This window comes from Colias philodice, chromosome 1, assembly GCF_061535455.1.
Source record: "Colias philodice isolate Cphi_HAF_F1 chromosome 1, ilColPhil1 Martin Lab GWU primary, whole genome shotgun sequence".
Classification (NCBI taxonomy): Eukaryota; Metazoa; Arthropoda; class Insecta; order Lepidoptera; family Pieridae; genus Colias; species Colias philodice.
Genome location: NC_143086.1, coordinates 5,976,498 through 5,995,777, shown reverse-complemented (window position 1 = coordinate 5,995,777; position 19,280 = coordinate 5,976,498). Strand labels below are relative to the sequence as shown.

The 19,280-nt window shown below is 34.1% G+C and overlaps 1 protein-coding gene across 1 annotated transcript; it reads right to left on the bottom strand.

Annotated features, from left to right (window-relative positions):
* Window positions 1-857: 857 nt before the first annotated feature.
* LOC149491138 (dnaJ homolog subfamily C member 11) lies at window positions 858-19,210 on the bottom strand. Its single transcript, XM_089703423.1, has 13 exons — window positions 19,069-19,210; window positions 17,480-17,654; window positions 16,407-16,488; window positions 16,210-16,329; window positions 15,919-16,046; window positions 15,480-15,671; window positions 14,926-15,139; window positions 13,690-13,806; window positions 12,283-12,474; window positions 4,429-4,562; window positions 2,327-2,469; window positions 1,808-1,937; window positions 858-937 (listed from the first exon to the last, which is right to left on the bottom strand). Exons 1-13 carry the CDS (start codon window positions 19,135-19,137, stop codon window positions 912-914), a joined length of 1,722 nt encoding a protein of 573 aa, XP_089559549.1. The 5' UTR covers window positions 19,138-19,210; the 3' UTR covers window positions 858-911.
* Window positions 19,211-19,280: the final 70 nt, after the last annotated feature.

Sequence of the window (19,280 nt, the reverse complement as noted above, 5' to 3'; positions counted from 1 at the left end):
TTGATTTCAATTGTACTCTGGTAATAGTGTTAATTGACATTCTGTAATATATTTTATCGAAAGATATAGCGTTTGGCGGTGATCCAAACACAATAATTTATCAAATCTATATATATATTTACAATCAATATTTAAAATAGTAATATCGATGATTATTAGTTATGATTATTTATCAAATTAATAAAAGCGCTAAAAGCAGTTCTATTTACGTCCAGCATGTAAATAGTAGATTTAACATTGTTAAATATAATATCATTTGAAATTAAATTAAGAAAAATATAAGATCTGAATAATTTATTAGCTTTTCAATTTAAATACATTCAACAACGTCATACAAATCCGTCACGATATCAGTCCCAGTATACGTTACGACATTGCACTATTCTAGCCAATCAGAACGACGCGTGAAAACCGCGCATTGCGATTGGCCAATTATTTTTAGCGTCATTTTTTCGAGTGGCTATTGGCTGTTATTATTTTGGGCAAATTGATCGTAACTTGGGTACTTTAATTCATTGAGATAATATTACTATACGTATGGAGGAGACACCACGAACAAAATCTGTGCGCCATTTTTTTGCTCTAACTAAGTTTTAAAAATTATTATCTAGTTAGGTTCTTATCGATGAAAGTTATTCCTTTGCACATTTCCGTGTTATTTGTATTATTTGTGCAATATCGTAACACACACGAAGGCATATTTGATGCGTTTCCTTTAAAACCATTAAAAAAAACCGCTCAACATACGCCTTATGGCGTGTAACATAAGTGATGTAGGCGGTGTCGTCTCCATATATGTATATCTCAATGCTTTAATTGATTTATTGAGAGCCATTGCGTTGGTTCACACACGCAGAGCTCTGATGCGCCGCTGACAGCTTGCGAGAGCTGTTTGGGGCGCGCCGGTACAATCAGGATCTATTTTTTATTCGATGCGCTGAAATACAATTATGATCATAATATGAAGAAGTTTAAATAATATCTATACTAATAATATTATAAAGAGGAAAGGTTTGTAATTATGTATGTATGTATGTATGGTTTTCACGCATAAACTACTGGACCGATTTTGATGAAATTTGGCACAGACAATCTTTAGACCCTGAGAAAGAACATAGGCTACCTTTTATTGCGAAATATGTACCACGGGCGAAGCCGGGGCGGACCACTAGTGCTTAATAAAATAGAAAGAAAATGCATGCATTGTATTTTACTTATACCACAGTCCACATTTGATGTTTTATTTGATAATATTATACGTAAGAAATGTAATAAATCTTGTAAGAAGTGGCTTAATGGTTATTCTTATATGTGTTATTTTACAGAACGTTATAAAGGAAAAGCCATCCAACTCCCATTTAAAAAAAAATTGCAGTCTAAGTACCATCTTAACAAAAATATAAACCATTTATCGGGTCAGAAACATTAACAAATGTCTTCTTTTATATAGGTTGTCCCAAAAAGTAGTGATATACTGAAGCTGGGAGGTACAGGACCTAAAGGGCTATCCTAAAGCCGTCTAGGTCTTCTACCTCCTAGCTTCAGTATATCACTACTTCTTGGGACACCCTGTATAAGGTGTATTTTACACGCTTTATATTAGCTTCACCTGTATGTTTGTTTGTAACCGACTTCTTTTGGCGCGATTTTGACCCACTTTAAACGGCCAGATTTCGTTCAAACTTTGTAGATTTATTGAGGACCGATGACAATACACTAATTTGATAAAATTTTCTATTTTTTGCGTGCGTATAAAAAGCGTGTTTTTTTAGTTTTTTTTAACTATTATTATTTATAATATACTCACAATTCCTGGGCAGAATGAGCGCTTGTGTATCCGTGACGGTGCACAGGTGCAAATTGTTGTGGAACATGTACCGTACTGTGAGGTGTTTGTCCTCACCCACGCACGGGTCGTAGAAACCCGCCAGTTCAGACTGCAATACAACATTTTTTATTACTACATAATATAAAACAAATTCACTTTTCACGTGTATGCTTGCTTCAATCTTTAAAATTACGGAACAGATTTTGATGAGGTTTTAATAGATACAGAAATTCAACATAAAGGTACATAATTTGTTAAGTTTAAGTCAACGCAGGCGAAGCCGCAGGCGGAAATCTAGCTAGTAGCTAGTATCTCTACTACAGCAGAGTTTTTAATCAGATTTTTTATTCTTTTTTACAGAGTAAAATTTATTTGCATTCACATTCGCTTTTATTTATAATGTTCTCCTTGAAATATCTTTTTTCTTACTTTTTTTGATTTAAAACAATTATATACACATTTATAATATAAAGTAAGTATAATATTAGTATCACATACCTTGCTAGCCTCCAGCAGTTCGAGCCTGGAGTCTCTCACCAAACACTGCAGCGGTACAGTGACGTCTATCACTTCGCTGTAAGCGCTCGGGGACTCAGGTGCTCCGTCACCCATCTCCTCCCCCGTCTCGTGGTTTGATGCACCTGACAATTATAATTTTAAATAATAAATAATAAATAAATAAATAAATATTATAGGACATTATTACACAAATCGACCTAGTCCCACAGTAAGCTCAATTAAGGCTTGTGTTGTGGGTACTAGGCGACGATAAATATAATATTTAATAAATACATATATAGATAATAACACCCAGACCCAAGAACAAATAATTGAGTTCATCACACAAATATTTGCCCCGGGTGGGAATCGAACCCACGACCTCTGGCTTGGAAGGCAGGGTCACTACCAACCAAGCCAACCGGTCAGTCAATTTTGAAACTTATCTGTTTTATTTCATATAAAAAATAGCGTGTGTGCCGAGCACACGTGTTAGAAGTGAAACTTTTTTGGCAATATTCAAAATCATCGTCTTACTCCATGACGTAGCGGTATTGCCATGACGCGACCTTGAAATTTTACTCTTAACACGCCGATGCTTGTTTTTTTCTTAAGTTTCACTTAAAAAGATTAAGCTTTCGGATTGACTTTAGTAGTTCATTATTCATTTTACAGTAAGGCCCGTAGCACACCTCCGCTGCAGAACTGTAACAGCGGAACCGCAGTAGTTTCGCTCTGTCTTGTCCCGTGTACGAGAAGCGGAACAGTAGCGAAACTGCCTGTTCTAACACATACATCTAACTATTTTTTATCTCTTTCTTCGCGCGGTTTCGCCGATCTCTTCTAAACGCCCGTAGCACACCTCCGCTGCGAAACCATGACCGCGGAACCGCTAGATGAATTCCGCTGTGATCAAGTGTAGTTTGAGTAGCGGAACCGGCATCGGCGAAACCTCATGCGAGTCAGTCCGGAAGCAACGATCAAAGCGAAATGTCGTCGTTATCGGAGTCAGAGGAAGAAGAAATATTATTGTGGACTTTAACTTTGAAAAGACATACAACTCGTAGAATTTGGGTGCATGAGATTAATAAAAAAAGAAAGAAATTAGGAGAAAACCTACTAAAGAACTCGAGTCCCATGAATATCGTTTCTATACATATATTTTTAGAATGATCCCTCAGAGTTTTGATGATTTACATACTCTTTTACAAAAACAATGTAGTTCCGCGTTTTATTTTGTCGGTTTTGACAAACACGCGCGAAAACAATGCGGCACCGCAAACAAATAGCGGCGTGAGCGCGGTAGTGTGGCTGGCGTTAGAAGAGATCGGCGAAACCGCGCAAAGAAAGAGATAAAAAATAGTTAGATGAATGTGTTAGAACAGGCAGTTTCGCTACTGTTCCGCTTCTCGTACACGGGACAAGACAGAGCGAAATTACTGCGGTTCCGCTGTTACAGTTCTGCAGCGGAGGTGTGCTACGGGCGTAAGCCAGCCACACTACCGCGCTCACGCCGCTATTTGTTTGCGGTGCCGCAATGTTTTCGCGCGTGTTTGTCAAAACCGGCAAAAATAAAACGCGGAACTACATTGTTTTTGTAAAAGAGTATGTAAATCATCAAAACTCTGAGGGGTCATTCTAAAAATACATATGTATATGTATAGAAACGATCTTCATGGGACTCGAGTTCATTACATAGTAGGTTTTCTCCTGATTTCTTTCTTTTTTTATTAATCTCATGCACCCAAATTCGACGAGTTTTATGTCTTTTCAAAGTTAAAGTCCACAATAATATTTCTTCTTCCTCTGACTCCGATAACGACGACATTTCGCTTTGATCGTTGCTTCCGGACTGACTCGCATGAGGTTTCGCCGATGCCGGTTCCGCTACTCAAACTACACTTGATCACAGCGGAATTCATCTAGCGGTTCCGCGGTCATGGTTTCGCAGCGGAGGTGTGCTACGGGCGTAAAAAAATGTGAGGCGCGCGCGCGTAACTGTAAAATATTCAAATTCTTCATTCAGGAATTGATGTAGATTCATTTATATTTTATACATATATTCACAACTATATTCTTCAAGAAATATATTTAATAATTACCTGAGGGCATTTTTCCATACAAAGCTTTGATAATAACAAGACCCTTCTTCTTTTCTTCATCGCCTCGATTTCTCGAATACGTTTCTCTCATTAGTTCTATTGTTGCTCTGGCTTGTCTTTGCATCTCTTGTAATCTTAAACAATATATAAATTTATTCGTTTTGATTTATTATAATATATAGTAACTGATCAAATGTTCAATGTTTATTGAGTCTATTGGAATTTTTAAGGTGATTGCTACGATCTGTTCCCAGCCAATGTCCCGCTAGATGGCGCTGAATTCTACATTTCTAGTTTATTTGAGTTTTTGCGTAATTGGAATAGTCATCAAACCTAGGAATAGTCATGGCGGTTACTGAATATTATATTTTATTGAAATATGTTATATCATTGCCTTAAAATCCACCCAATTCGGTAAAATTATGCGTTTTAACATCTGTCATTGCATACAGGGTCGTTTACACACACAGACGTATACAAAAATGATAAAGATTTAACTCTAGATGGCGTGAATGTAAAGCGCGTCACACACGGTGAAGATACTACCTATAATATTTTATCTAATCTAGTAATATTTTATATTACAGTATCTTATGGTATCCGGTATCAGCGTTCTGACCATCATTTTTCTTTTTTCGCTGTAGAACCGCCATCCTGTTACAAATGACCCACAAAGGAGAATGACCACGGGTGGTATCGGTAAAATTTTAGTTGTGCCACGTATTCGTTATATTGTTAATTCCTATTTGTATTTATAATGATCATATGTATCAATATTAAGTCTTAATTAAACCGGATAAATTGAAATAATAGTAAAAGTTTTTCTTTTGAAACATGTATGACTACGTATGGAATCGGTAAAATACTAGTTGTGTCACGTGTTCGTGATATTGTTAATTCCTATTTGTATTTATAATGATCATATTTATCACTAAAGTTGTAATTATACCGAATAAATAGAAATAAAAGTAAAAGTTTTGTTTTGACACATACCTATATCTATCTCTCTTGCAAACGTCATAATTATGTCATAGTTTCTATTTGAAATGTCAAATGAATGTGTTCGACGCATTGTTCGATGTTATTTTGAAATAATGTTTAAATTACGATTTACTTTTCACATTTGTCTTGTAAATTAAAATATTACCTATGTAATAAATGTAAAACTTAACGTTCATCGTTAGTTTAAACTCGATTAAGTAGTTTTTTGAAGTGTTGAATAAAACTATTGTTTTATTTTTATTGTCGCGAACTGCGGCTTATTTACATAAAAACTTTAATCATATCTAAAAGTACTAACATCAAGCTTTAAATTGAGCTATATTTCATCTTGACACAATAAGTTTGATTGCGATACCAAGTGCCATAGTCACTTGGGCAATCTCCTGTGGTTTTCATTTTTCTGTATGGGTAGACAAAACTTCAAAACGCCACCTGCTACGGTTTATATTATGAACGATTAGCTTTCCGCCCGCATTTTCAAAAAAAAACACGTATAGTTCCCGTTCCCGTGGGGTTTCCGGGATAAAACCTATTCAATGTGTCCAAGTTACGTTCTATATGTGTGCTAAATTTCATTGTAATCGGTTCAGTAGTATTTGCGTGAAACACACACATACACATCCTCACAAACTTTCGCATTAGTAGGAAGTAGGATTGTTATAAAAATAAAAGTTATATTTGTTGGCGTAAACTATTTTATTGTAATTTTGGGAAATAAATAATGTCAAAATTGATTACCTACAATAAAACGCAGTTTTATTTTATTACCTACATTACACTATTGTTTTTTTTTATCAAAACATGTATTTGAAGTAGCAAATATGATATTATGCTGATCCAAGTATTTTCACTCAAAACTAATATCACTAGTGATTTGTAAAAGTAAATTATTTCAATATACATTTCATAACCAACAAGTAAGAATAATTATTCATACAACAACAAATCAAAAACACTATTTACTATGGAAAAAAAACCAGGAAGGTGAAAAACATATTTACGATTTCGATGCACTCGACTTTTAGTAAAATAATAGGTAAAAATATTATTATGGTTTTGATCACAGACATATCTGTGGTTTTGATTTTAGCTACTAGTATCAGAAAGCTGCGTGTTCAATGCACGTCGGGGTCCCACAACTGTGGAGGAAGGAAGGTAGAATACCTCCATCGAATAAGTGAAGTTTCTCGACATACTCGATTTGCCGGCCGGCCTCAATGAAGATTGTCCGAAAGTTGTATATGTGCTCTGTAACGAAAAAATTTCGCTAGCGCGATTCAGAGTGAGGTGTCGTACAATATACCTAATGAAGTTTTTCATCTTTTTATTTTACTGCAAATACAAAATACAAATTAAACAATTGTAATGTAAATTCTAAACAAACTACTACCAAAATACAATTAGAACAAAAATCATTTGACTTGTTTATTTCACCCAGAGGCCAGAGGCGGCTCGTGACAAAATTGTATAGGTGTTCACTTGAAATAAAACAACGAAAATACAATAGCGTTCGGGATGATTTATTACAAAAAAATGAGCACCACATTTTATAAATGTCTATAACACTAAAAATTACAAAGTACAGGCTATTTCAAAACGAATTCAATGACTAGGTATCAATAATTAGTAAATCACCGAATTTGCATTCGCGAGCGTAGGTATCCATAGTGTTTGTCACTGACGGTCACTGACCTCTATAACTTATAGTTATAGAGGTCAGTGGTGTTTGTTGTGTAAACATGTATGTATTTGAGTAGTTAGTAGCATATTATATTCTGAATTTCTGATCCATGCCTATTCACTCAAAACTAATAACACTAATGATTATTGATTTGTAACAGTAAATTATTTCAATAGGTAGGTATTTGAACATTTCCCAACAAGACGTAAGAATAATTATTCGTAGGTATACAAGATACAATAACAAATCTAATACACTATTATTTATTTTATTATTTACTAGCGGTCCGCCCCGGCTTCGCCCGTGGTACATGTTTACGTTTTCTCTCCATAAGAAGTAATAGCTAGAGAGCTAGCGCAAAGCTACCTGTATGTATTTGACCAGACCTGGATTTTTGTGTGTTGATTCCCCTATACCTACTATACATGAGATGAGGAGTCACTAAGCCCAGAGTGGTGGACGGGGCGCGCGCTTAGGTAAGACAGGTGGAAATTTTTGGCGAACTTTGAAACCATTTGACCACGTCTGCCATTTTGATATTTGAAAATAGATTATTATTACTATCGGAAAATAACAATGGCAGACCATTATCACGCGGATAACATTCTGGCAGACACTTATGAAAGTGCTGAAAAAAATACAATTTTGAAAGTATTTGACCAGGATCTGCCATTCATATATTTTATTTATTAGGGTCTTAAAAACTTATTTTCGAAACGGCAGACATTTTCATTGCGTACAGACTTCAGCAGACAACAAAACTTTTTAGACTTCAGCAGTCAACAAGACTTAGCTTCTACATGGTCAGATGTATATATGTATTACGTTCCCTGACCTTACATCAATGATTTACTTTATTAATGTTTTTATGGTCATTTACATTTAATTTTGAAAACTATGGAATAAAATTTATAAATTTGATGATACAAAACTAAATATACATTTGTAAAGAATCTCAAATATAAAGTTGTGTTGCAAATAACAAATCATCATTTAAATATTTAGTTTATTTCTTTATTTAAGAAACAATTAACAATTACAAAACAACATAAAAAAACACGCATGCATTTATTGAAATGTTCATTCATCATCACTATCGTATGGCGTTGTGTGACTCGTCTTCATAATCCATTGAATCGGATTCTGTAAAAGTAAAACGTAAATTATATAATAAAAGAAATGAGTAAAGTCAAAAATAATTATTAAAGAGTTAATCATTATAAACTTTCCTAGTAAGGCAATGCCTTTGATGTCGCACGATGCCGCCGCGCCGCCAGTGTAGGTACTTCTGCTGCTACATGAAAATATGCTAGGGTTGCAACAAATGGGAAATAAAACAATTGTGATTATTACTATTATGATGTAATCATTTATTCATATGTACATTCAAAACAATTGCGATTATTAAATCTGATGTAATTATTTTTTCATAAATATATAATTATTATTAATTACATAATATATTGCACTGTGAAATATTTACGTATCACTTTATTTTTGATGTTCTTAATTGTCTTTTATAAAATTTAAGTGACGCATTCGCATTGGGATCAACAATCCGATAAGAAAAGAATGGAGACAACATATACATAGCTTTGATTTCAATTCTACAGATACAAAATATACAATCTATCTAAAATGATACAACGGATGTTTCCTGCGTTTTCTCGTCAAAATACCGAAACAACGTAATTATTGTATAGTAGTTGGGCGTGAAAGTAAAAAAACAAATTAAAAGTGTTTTCCATATGATTATTTATTAAATTTACGCGATTAAGAATAATTTCAACGATACAATTTAGTAACCGAGAATTCAGAGGATTAAAGAAAATACCTGCCTGATCATTTTATCAAACTCTAAAAGAATTATGGTTATTTCGCATCACTCGGTTTATTAGTTTGGTAATAATTATTAAAGGTAGTTACAACCCTAGCCATTGAGTCCAACGGTAGGCAACACAATATCGACTTTGTGCGGGTACATATTATGGTACATTTCTTCTTGCTGTGAAGCGTAATTATTATTATTAAGATTTTTTAGGCTATTTTGGATCAGCTGTTCTAATTTAATTCTAGAAATTTATTAAAACGTGATTTTTTTAAAAGTATATTATGAGTTTATAAATACCTCAACCAATAGTTATTGTGTCCTATCCTCATTTCTTTCTATCTTGGTAGTTAACTAAAGTGTTAAATTTACATAACCTCAACCACAACATTTACACTGCCACTGCACTAAAACTAATATGGAATCCATCACACAGTCTATTGATCAGATGTTTGAAGTGTTTAACCACAGAATGGATGAGTTCCAAAAGGATCTCCAGACAATTTCAACAGCCCCAATGGGTAGCCCGTCTTCTAAATTAGCGTCTGACTTTACAGTCTTTGGCACATTTGTCTTGACATCACTACAGTGTCTACAGTCTGAGGTTATCCTCCTGAGTAACAAAACAAAAGTACCTACGACGGACGACCACGCTTCGAGTCGCCAAACACACAGCCAAACAACAATAATGAGTAATAAATTGTTTACAAAAAAAACAAGTTTTCCATTTTTCTGTATGAGTAGACAGAACTTCAAAACGCCACCTGCTACGGTTTATATTATGAACGATGGTTATAAAAATAAAAGTTATACATATTTGTTGGTGTAAACTATTTTATTGATCAATAATTTTGGAATTTAAACTGTCAACATTGATTACAATAAAACGCAGTTTTATTTTATTACACTATTGTTTTTTTATCAAAACATGTATTTGAAGTACCATATAATATTATGCTGATCCAAGCATTTTCACTCAAAACTAATATCACTAATGATTTGTAAAAGTAAATTATTACAATATACATTTCATAACCAACATGTAAGAATAATTATTATTATTCCTACCTACAACAACAAACCTAAAAGACTATTTACTATGGGAAAATAACCAGGAAGGTGAAAAACATATTATTATTTACGATTTCGACGCACTCGACTTTTAGTAAAATATAGTAGGTAAACATAATATTATGGTTTTGATTTTTGCTACTAGTATAAGAAAACTGCGTGTTCAAACTACTTGTTTGTCTGTCTGAAAATTCGGAAGTACTTTGGTAGTTTACCGATTTATAATAATATTGTATACCTATATCGTTGTTTAAAAAATATTCAAACACAATAAAATATGATATACTGATTTATCACTGGTTTCAGTGATGAACTGATGAGTCAATGTTAGCCACTATACTTTAGTCATACGTGTGTATGATTGATGTGATTTGCAACGTGGTGATATTTCAGAAAAATCACGGGTCAAATTGTCCCACCGAAAATATAACTGCGTTATAAGAATAACTATACCTACGATAAATTATACATAATACAATATAGTCTCAAATGCATACTAGTGAAATATTTTATTTGAATCAATAAAATAAAAAAAAAATAAAAAAATAATAATAATACAAAAATAAATTCACAACACAAGAAAATCCGCGCGCAAATCATAGCGCGTGACAATGAAATCAAGAACTTTCGAGCCGACGCGACGCGGACGACGAAGGAGCCTAACAAAAGTACCTACAATCATAGGCGGCTCGTGACAAAATTGTATGGCCGTGTTCACTTGAAATAAAACAACGAAAATAGGTACCTACAATAGCGTTAGCAGTACAAAAAAAATGAGCACCACATTATAAATGTCTATTTATACACTAAAAATTATAGAGTATTTCAAAACGAATTCAATTATTATTTAGCAATAATTAGAAAATCCCCGAATTTGCATTCGTGATCGTATTCATAGTGTTTGTCTACACTAATATTATAAAGAGGAAAACTTTGTTTGTTTGTTTGATTGTAATGAATAGGCTCATAAACTACTGGACATTTTACCAATGTTTGCAAGTTTGTGATTACTTTGATAGTTTACCGATTTATAATATTGTATACCTATATCATTGTTTAAAAATACATATTCAAACACAATATGATATAGGTACTGATTTATCACTGGTTTCAGTGATGAACTGATGAGTCAATGTTAGCCACAATACTAATCACTTTCGTCATACATGTGTATGAACTATGATTGATGTGATTTGCAATGTGGTGAAATTTCATAAAAATCACGGGCCAATTTTTTGTTTTGAATCCCACCGAAAATACATATATTACTAATTGCGTTATTAGAATAATTAATTACTATACCCACGATCAATTATTACAATTTACAATATAGTCTCAAATGCATACTAGAGAAACATTGCAATTTGAATCAATTAAAATGCAAAGCATACAAAAATAAATTCACAACACAAGAAATTCTCATTCTCATTCAAGAATTATGCTCATTATGTATAAGATAACGAACGCGAATGCACGACATCTAGCGCATCAATGTCTAAACATCGCCTTTCGTTTAGACATTGACGCGCTAGATCTGTAATAAGTATATAGTCTATGCGCTAGATGTCGTGCTTTATGTCGTGTTTCGCTTGGCAAAAGTCACGCACACTACTGTAGAAGTGTCAAATTTTTCCGGTATTTTACTGTTGTTTTTCTAAGTAAATATTGTAAATTATTGATTAAAAAGGTCGAACGCGCACACATTTCATTATAGAGAAGTGATAAAATGATTAGTTTTAAAGAAATAGTGTCTGTGTTAAGTGTTTAGAGGTAATCAAAAATGTATGGAGGGACGGTCGGAACATCAACCTTAATGAAACCACTGACTGAATAGTCATGCCGGGAAACTTTAAAAAAATCTTTGTTTTAAGCAAAAATTACATATTACAAACTACTTGATTGTGATATATGCCAATTATTTCACAGTGGATTCCTCCGCAAATTTATGTACTGGTGATGAAAAATACTGCATAACACAAAGAGTGAAGTGATTTTTTAAGTGTTTCAAAAACACACATGAGATTTTTATATACACTAGCTGCTCCGCGCGATTTCACCCCCGTGGCTCCACTCCTGTTGGTCGTAGCGTGATGATATATAGCCTTCCTCGATAAATGGGCTATCTAACACCGAAAGAATTTTTCAAATCGGACCAGTAGTTCCCGAGATTAGCGCGTTCAAACAAACAAACAAACATACAAACAAACAAACTCTTCAGCTTTATAATATTAGTATAGATTTCCGACTTTCCAAGCCATTTCCCCCAACTCACCGTTCAAAGTTGGCCTCCATGGACCGTTGCCTGTCCCTTTCCTGTTTTTCCCTCGCGATGGGGTCCAACAGCAGCTTCTTCAGCATGAGCCACGAGACCACCGGCACCACGGTCGCGTAGAACACCGGCGCCGGTATCACCTCCTCGCACAGGTGTATCGGCACCACTATCGTTTGGGACGCGCACGACCATCTGCAAATTATCACTACTATTATTAATAGGATACTATTACTAGCTATCCGCCCGCGCAGTCAAAGAAAAAAATTGGTTGTTTGTAAAGTAGGTTTACGATCAAGATGTTTACGTGATAACGTCTTATTGGTTGGTGGCAGCGCTCGAGATGAGACGGGAGATCGGTCCGTCTCTCTCTCGTTACACCTGCGATCGCGGTCGTGAGGTTTTGGTGTGACACAAGTTTCTGAACATGTCACCCGACTAAAACGATTTTAAAAACGTTATCACGTTAAAAACCCGCATAGTTCCCGTTCCCGTGGGATTTCCGAGATTGCGTCATTTTCCCGGGATAAAAAGTAGCCTATGTCCTTTTTCGGGTATCAAAATATCTCCATACCAAATTTCATGAAAATTGGTTCAGTAGTTTAGGCGTGATTGAGTAACAGACAGACAGACAGAGTTACTTTCGCATTTATAATATTAGTATGGATTGCATAGCTTCTATCGCGGGCCTTGAGCGCGGGGACCGAATGCAGAAATTCCGTAACGAAAAAACCTCACGCTCCCCACTCTGACGGGCGCGGAGGTGTGGCTTGAAGGCATGCTATGCAATAGCTTTACCGCGGCAGTCCCCGAGTGCCACACGTCTTTTTTTTTATTATTTCATCATCATCGTAGTTACTTTCATCTAACGGTGAAGGAAAACATCGTGAGGGAACCGGTATGTCGAAGAATCTAAAGTTCGACGACATGTGTCATCCGTCTACCCGCACTTGGCCAGCGTGGTGTATTATGGCCTGTACCCTCATAGGAGGCCTGTGACCTAGCAGTGGGAACGTATATGGGCTGATGATGATGAGATTTTAGCTTTTATTGTACAATGTCTTGTGCTATATGAAAGAGACAAAGTAACGTAAAAACATGTAGTAATTCATGAACACTGAAATTGTTTTTATTATAGTCAATTTAAACTTGTGACCAGCTTTCCACCGCAGCTTCGCCCGTATAGTCAATGAAAACTCCCACGGGAATAAAATGTTTGACCACGGTAAAAAGTAGCGCATATCATAGCATAGACACAAAAATCATAACATAAAATAGCTCTACAACAATGTTAAATAATAATTATTAAGGATTCTCTTCAAATATTACACAAAAAACTGTGTCTTTTCAATTACTTTTACAACACTTACAACTATATTAGATACTTCAATACCATACATAAACACATACTTAAGTTTGAGCATAACTCCACTAGGGACCCCAAGCATCACAGCAGCTGAGACGCTGCTATTCTGCGACACTTTCTTCTCCGCCCCGTATTCTGCTATCGCACCGAAAGTGCCGAATCTGTAAATGTTGTTTTATTATTTTCGAGGAAGGCGCAAATAAAATAATTATTTTTAACCAACTAAATTAATATATATATTAAATTTAGTTTGGCACCAGCAATGAAAAAACGGATTATCAACAAAAAAACAGTCGCATTTAGAAGCAGTATAAGTAAGTATATAAGTTTTATTACACACACATATATATTATAGTTATTATTTAAAATGACTTCGCATGTGTCATTGTGAGGTATAGGGCAGATGCAAAAGGCATCTGTTTCACTGATCAATTTTTAAAGTGAAACTTTTATTACATTCAGTCTCAAACTTTTTGGGCGGTGTAGCGCATGTCGCGTGACGGTCGGCTGCCGAGTAGGTATAAAGCAGTGTTCGGAACCGTTCGAACAGTTTCACTTTTACCGTGGTTTCATAAAACCACACAACATTTTTTTTGTCTTTTTACGAAAAATCGTTTCAGTAGTATTTCATAGCACCATGAATCAGAAATTTAGACTCCAATATACAAATTGTATATATGGAGTAATTATTTTCATTTTTTTTTTCTTTGTTTATCAGAAAACACTTTTTTTCTCTATTTCAATAAAAATGATAAATAAATACATCTTTCGCATCAATGCTTACAATCAACCAGGTCGGAGTATAGAGCATAGTTTTTAAAACGTTTAATTCATTTCGCAATGGCTCCGTGGTTATACTTCAGAAGCTAGCTGGTTCAGAACTAGACGACGATTTTTTTATGAAAATCGCCACCAAAGACAAATTTTGTAAGGAAACATGTCTAAGAATCCAAAGTTAAATGACATAATATTGTGGCCTAAAATCTTTAAAAACCTTCCCATAATAACGACGATGAATTAGTACAGTTTGCAATTTTTTGTTTTATATCTACTACATAATTATATTCGCACTTTGCTATTTAAGTTTTATTACACACACATATATATCGGGTTTCACACCAATTAATTATAAAAAATTGTTCTTTATTATCAAATCTTATTAAAATTTTGCATTAATGATAACATTATAGAGCAGTTTAAAATTTGCATTGCATGTACATTAAACAACAGTACATTTGCGCAATTTCACAATATACATGCAATAAAACACAATTACTCACTTAAAAGCGAGCCTCAACTTCATGTCATGTTGAGGTAGTTTCCGCATAATATTCAGAGATATGAACGAGTGTGGATTGCCAATCTGAACAGCTGCATTTAAGTGATATTTCTCAGAGTCCCGTACATATGTGGACGTCATTGAGGACCCGCCTTGGCCGCCCGTTCTATACGTGAGGTAGCCCACTGAATGCGCGTCTAGTTGTAAGGCCATTGCTGAAATTGTTAGGAAAATTATTTTTTGTATCGAAGTGTCACATTCATTTTTGTAGGCACAAAACATGTATAAAATTGTTATTATACTTTTATAGTAGTACAGAAACAGTAGCTATGTAATTTTAAATAAATACCTAATATTATACAATTAAAGATAAGTTGTTATACAAGGAAATTGATTTCAGAAAGCGTTCATTAAAAGATCATAAAATATGAAAGTTTATAAAAGTAAACCAATTAGAAAAAAATAAATAAAAGGACTGTACAATTTTTTCTAATATGTATAAGAAAGTAGATATCCTGACTATTTTCTGTAAAACAAAAGTTATCTTCTACTTACTTGACACAAGACTAGGTACGATTCCACGGGGCGTGAACTGCAATCCCGTTCCGCAGTTCACAAACATAAGCCTGGATATGGTGCGGAATATCTTAAACCCTAACACCGGGCCGTTGCCGATACCACACTCAACTTCAGTCCATCCTCTCTCGGAACTTAAGTGGCGGTTCGAGACATTCACAGAACCAGTTCCTGTAAGAAACAGTGACTTATGTATTGTTAAAATTTTAAAAGTCGTCAATATCTAGGGTCTTGGCCTAGCATAGAGCCTTTTATGTAGGAGCCGAGCATGTCGTCGTAAAAAAAGTAGCATGCCCATGTTATACTTCTCTGCACCCTTTCCAGTACATTCCCTTATCCCTGACGTCAATCATTTCCTGATCCCTTACACTTCAAAGCAGGCATAACCAACATGTACAAAAATTAATATTATACATACCTATACCATTTTGTGTAGATATATTCCCTGATAAGGTACAAGTATTTCTAAGAGTTACTGGTGCATCTATAGACTGTTGGATTGTCATCCCTGACACTTCAATACTCGGTATGATGGAAGGTTCTTCCCTAAAAATTACAAAACATAAATAAAATATATCTGAAATGCCCATTCAAAAAACATATGATAAAAAGCAAACAGATGCCAATTCATAAAAGTCATTTTACTATAAGATAATAAAAAACAAACATTAAAAAGCATAGCAGGAAAATAAAATTAAAAAAAACTTACAAAATTTCATACTCATCGTAATATTTTGTGAACATGTCCGTTGCATTTATGGACAATGTTATTGTGCCTCTAGGATTTGCACTTTGCTGTAGTCTCCTTTCTTCTCTTTCACGTTTAAGCCTATTAATAAAAATAAACCCATAAATATTGAGGTCATTTTTTAGTGCTTATATGGTATGGTATTATTTATTACTTACCTTTCATATTCTTCCCTAATTTCCCTAGGAGTTCTCGTGCGGAATATGACTTCCCATCCATCTACTTCCAAACCTCTCTTACCTAGAATAAAAATACGACAAACAACAGTCATATTAGTTACAGAATGTTATGCTTTAAATGGCATTGGATATTTTATTCAGAGATTGACTCAAGATAATGGTAGTAGTCCCATTCTTGTAAACTATGGGAAGTTTAAAAATAAACAAAAAAGGATATTGTAAAACATAGAAATAAATGTAATATAAATAATAATTGTCCTCACGTAAGCCTCCCAAAGGACCGGGTATCTTCCTTCTGGTGGTACCCGTGTATTATGGAGAGATAAATAATAATAATAAATATTATAGGACATTATTACACAAATCGACCTAGTCCCACAGTAAGCTCAATTAAGGCTTGTGTTGTGGGTACTAGGCGACGATAAATATAATATTTGATAAATACATATATAGATAATAACACCCAGACCCAAGAACAAATAATTGAGTTCATCACACAAATATTTGCCCTGACCGGGGATCGAACCCGGGACCGTCGGCTCAGTAGGCAGTTACTTTACCACTGCGCCAACCGCGTCGTCTAATATAGAATGTATCGCCATGGCAATAACGCCAATCGACTTTGCTTATTGCAACAAATTATACATATCCAAATAAAAACTGTATCTACATTTAATACATTTTTATTTGGTTTGATCAAAATCAATTGGTACATAATCTAAAAAGATTGTTGCTATGTCAATTACTTTTTGGTACCTAGCTCATATAAGCTAACACAGAATGCACTTAGAAACGTAAATTATATGTTTACCTTCTTATAATATAAAATACATTGGTCCTCTGTATATACAGCCGTTCATGAGCCAGCCAGCCAGCCATTATAACCAAAAAAATTAGAGAAAACCCAACAAATAAATACATGTTGAAAGCAAATCAGATTTGAAATTGACTACATTAGTTTAAATTAACAATATCCTGACAAGCCAGCGATTTTGTAGTAATTTACACCTATCATTGAATAAATTAGTGATTTAAGTTACAATGCAACTCACCTAAAGTATCATATATGGCTCTCTTGTGAGAGTCAGAAAGAATTTCATATGCCTCCTTCACTTTATTAAATATTTGTTCAGCCCATTTCTGTTTATTTGGATCTGTGTTGTGTTTGTCGGGATGGAACATGCGCGAACATCTTCTGTATGCACTATGTATTTCCTCTGGAGTTGCCTGTTGAAGAAGTAATACCAATTGACAATATGTGTGTATACAAAAAACAACCAAACTCAATTAATTATATTATGCATTAATATATGTATGACTTTCCCGGTAACCTTGTATATAAATACTTTGAAGTATAGTTAGACGTAACAAGGAAAAATTTATATTCAGGATTTGCGTTTAAAAATTAGTATTCCAAAAATGGGTAATGGCAAACTTCACAACCAGTTTTTGAAAAGTAGATATTGATGTGTGAAGTAAATTTTTTATTATATTTTTTTATTATTATTTAAGAACCGTTTTTATGCTCCGTTGGCTCAGTCATGTAGAGTGAGTGGGTGGGGAACGAGGACTGAAGAAGGCATACTTGGGGCGAACCCTGGGCTGACAGCCAGTTGCCAACCTAAGTATCGCTGGCGCAATCGAGTAGGGGTGGACCTGCGCGTGCTACAAGCCAATAATAATTGGCAAGAGACTGCTCAGGACCGGGGAAGATGGAGAGTTCTCATCTCAGAGGCCAAGACCCACTTTGGGGTTTCAGCGCCAGAGGAGTAAGTAAGTAAGTATGTAAGAACAAGCAAAGGAGCAGGTGGCCACGTGATGTTATGCAGTCAACACTTGTAATACTGGTAGCATCACATGCGCTTTGTAGGACTTATATTTTCTTTACGCTACATATGCTGACAATAATGCATTGAAATTCTCATATAAATTCTTTAATTCCCATCAAAAAGAAGTTGTATGGGTTAGTTGTGAATCCCGCTATAAGCTCTATTTAAAATTTATGTTTATGTTTGATCATAAATGTGCTCAGCAATTGTATTTAATATTAATTATATTAAATACAATTGCTATATATATAATTGAATTCAATATGAAATGTAAGACTTTACATTTCTATTGGATAATCTTGGAGAAAAAATATTTGACTTAGGTATTGAAAGATGTGAGGAAATTTAAAATTCTAATTAATGGTGATAAGTATAATAAACTGTAACCATTATTATTATGTTAAACAAATATATGCACATTATTCTTTGATATGCTTTATATTTTACAGATAAGATATTATTTTCAATAAAATTGTAAGCAAGGGCTTTAAATCCAGTTTTACAGGTGGTTAATCTACTTTATCTATATAACATGGGATGTATGTTTTAGTAAATCAAAATTTTAATTTTTTATACAATAAAATCTGAATGATAATAATATATAAGCGTATTTTTATAACCTAAAAAATAAAATCAAATAAGAATCATTTCTGTTTCATGATTATAAAAAGGGCCTACATAGTATAAGAATCATAGCAATTATAATATTTTAATTTTTTTCTGTAAGATAATCTACATTTTGAAGTTATATAATAATGTTGCAACATTTCACAAAAATTTTGATAATAATATCAATACCATATAATACTTACTGTTTTAGAGACATTCAACAACTGGTAATAATTATCTTCAATTAAAAGGCTGTCCCCGTCTTCTTCCATCTTTTAAAATATCTTAAAACATCTAAAAAATAAATAACTGATAAATTTCCGAGCCGCCGCACTGACACCTGAATTGAATTGAAATTCATAGACAATTAGACATTGGCCATAGACTACTGTTGATCCACAGAGAAAAAGTTTAG

Excerpts from the sequence above, each read along its gene's own strand:
- LOC149491138 (XM_089703423.1), bottom strand. The coding sequence starts at position 19,137 with ATGGAAGAAGACGGGGACAGCCTTTTAATTGAAGATAATTATTACCAG. Across the intron at positions 15,672-15,918 it reads ATCTACACAAAATGGTATAG|GAACTGGTTCTGTGAATGTC; the intron begins GTATGTATAATA and ends TGTTTCTTACAG. Across the intron at positions 15,140-15,479 it reads CGTACCTAGTCTTGTGTCAA|CAATGGCCTTACAACTAGAC; the intron begins GTAAGTAGAAGA and ends TAACAATTTCAG.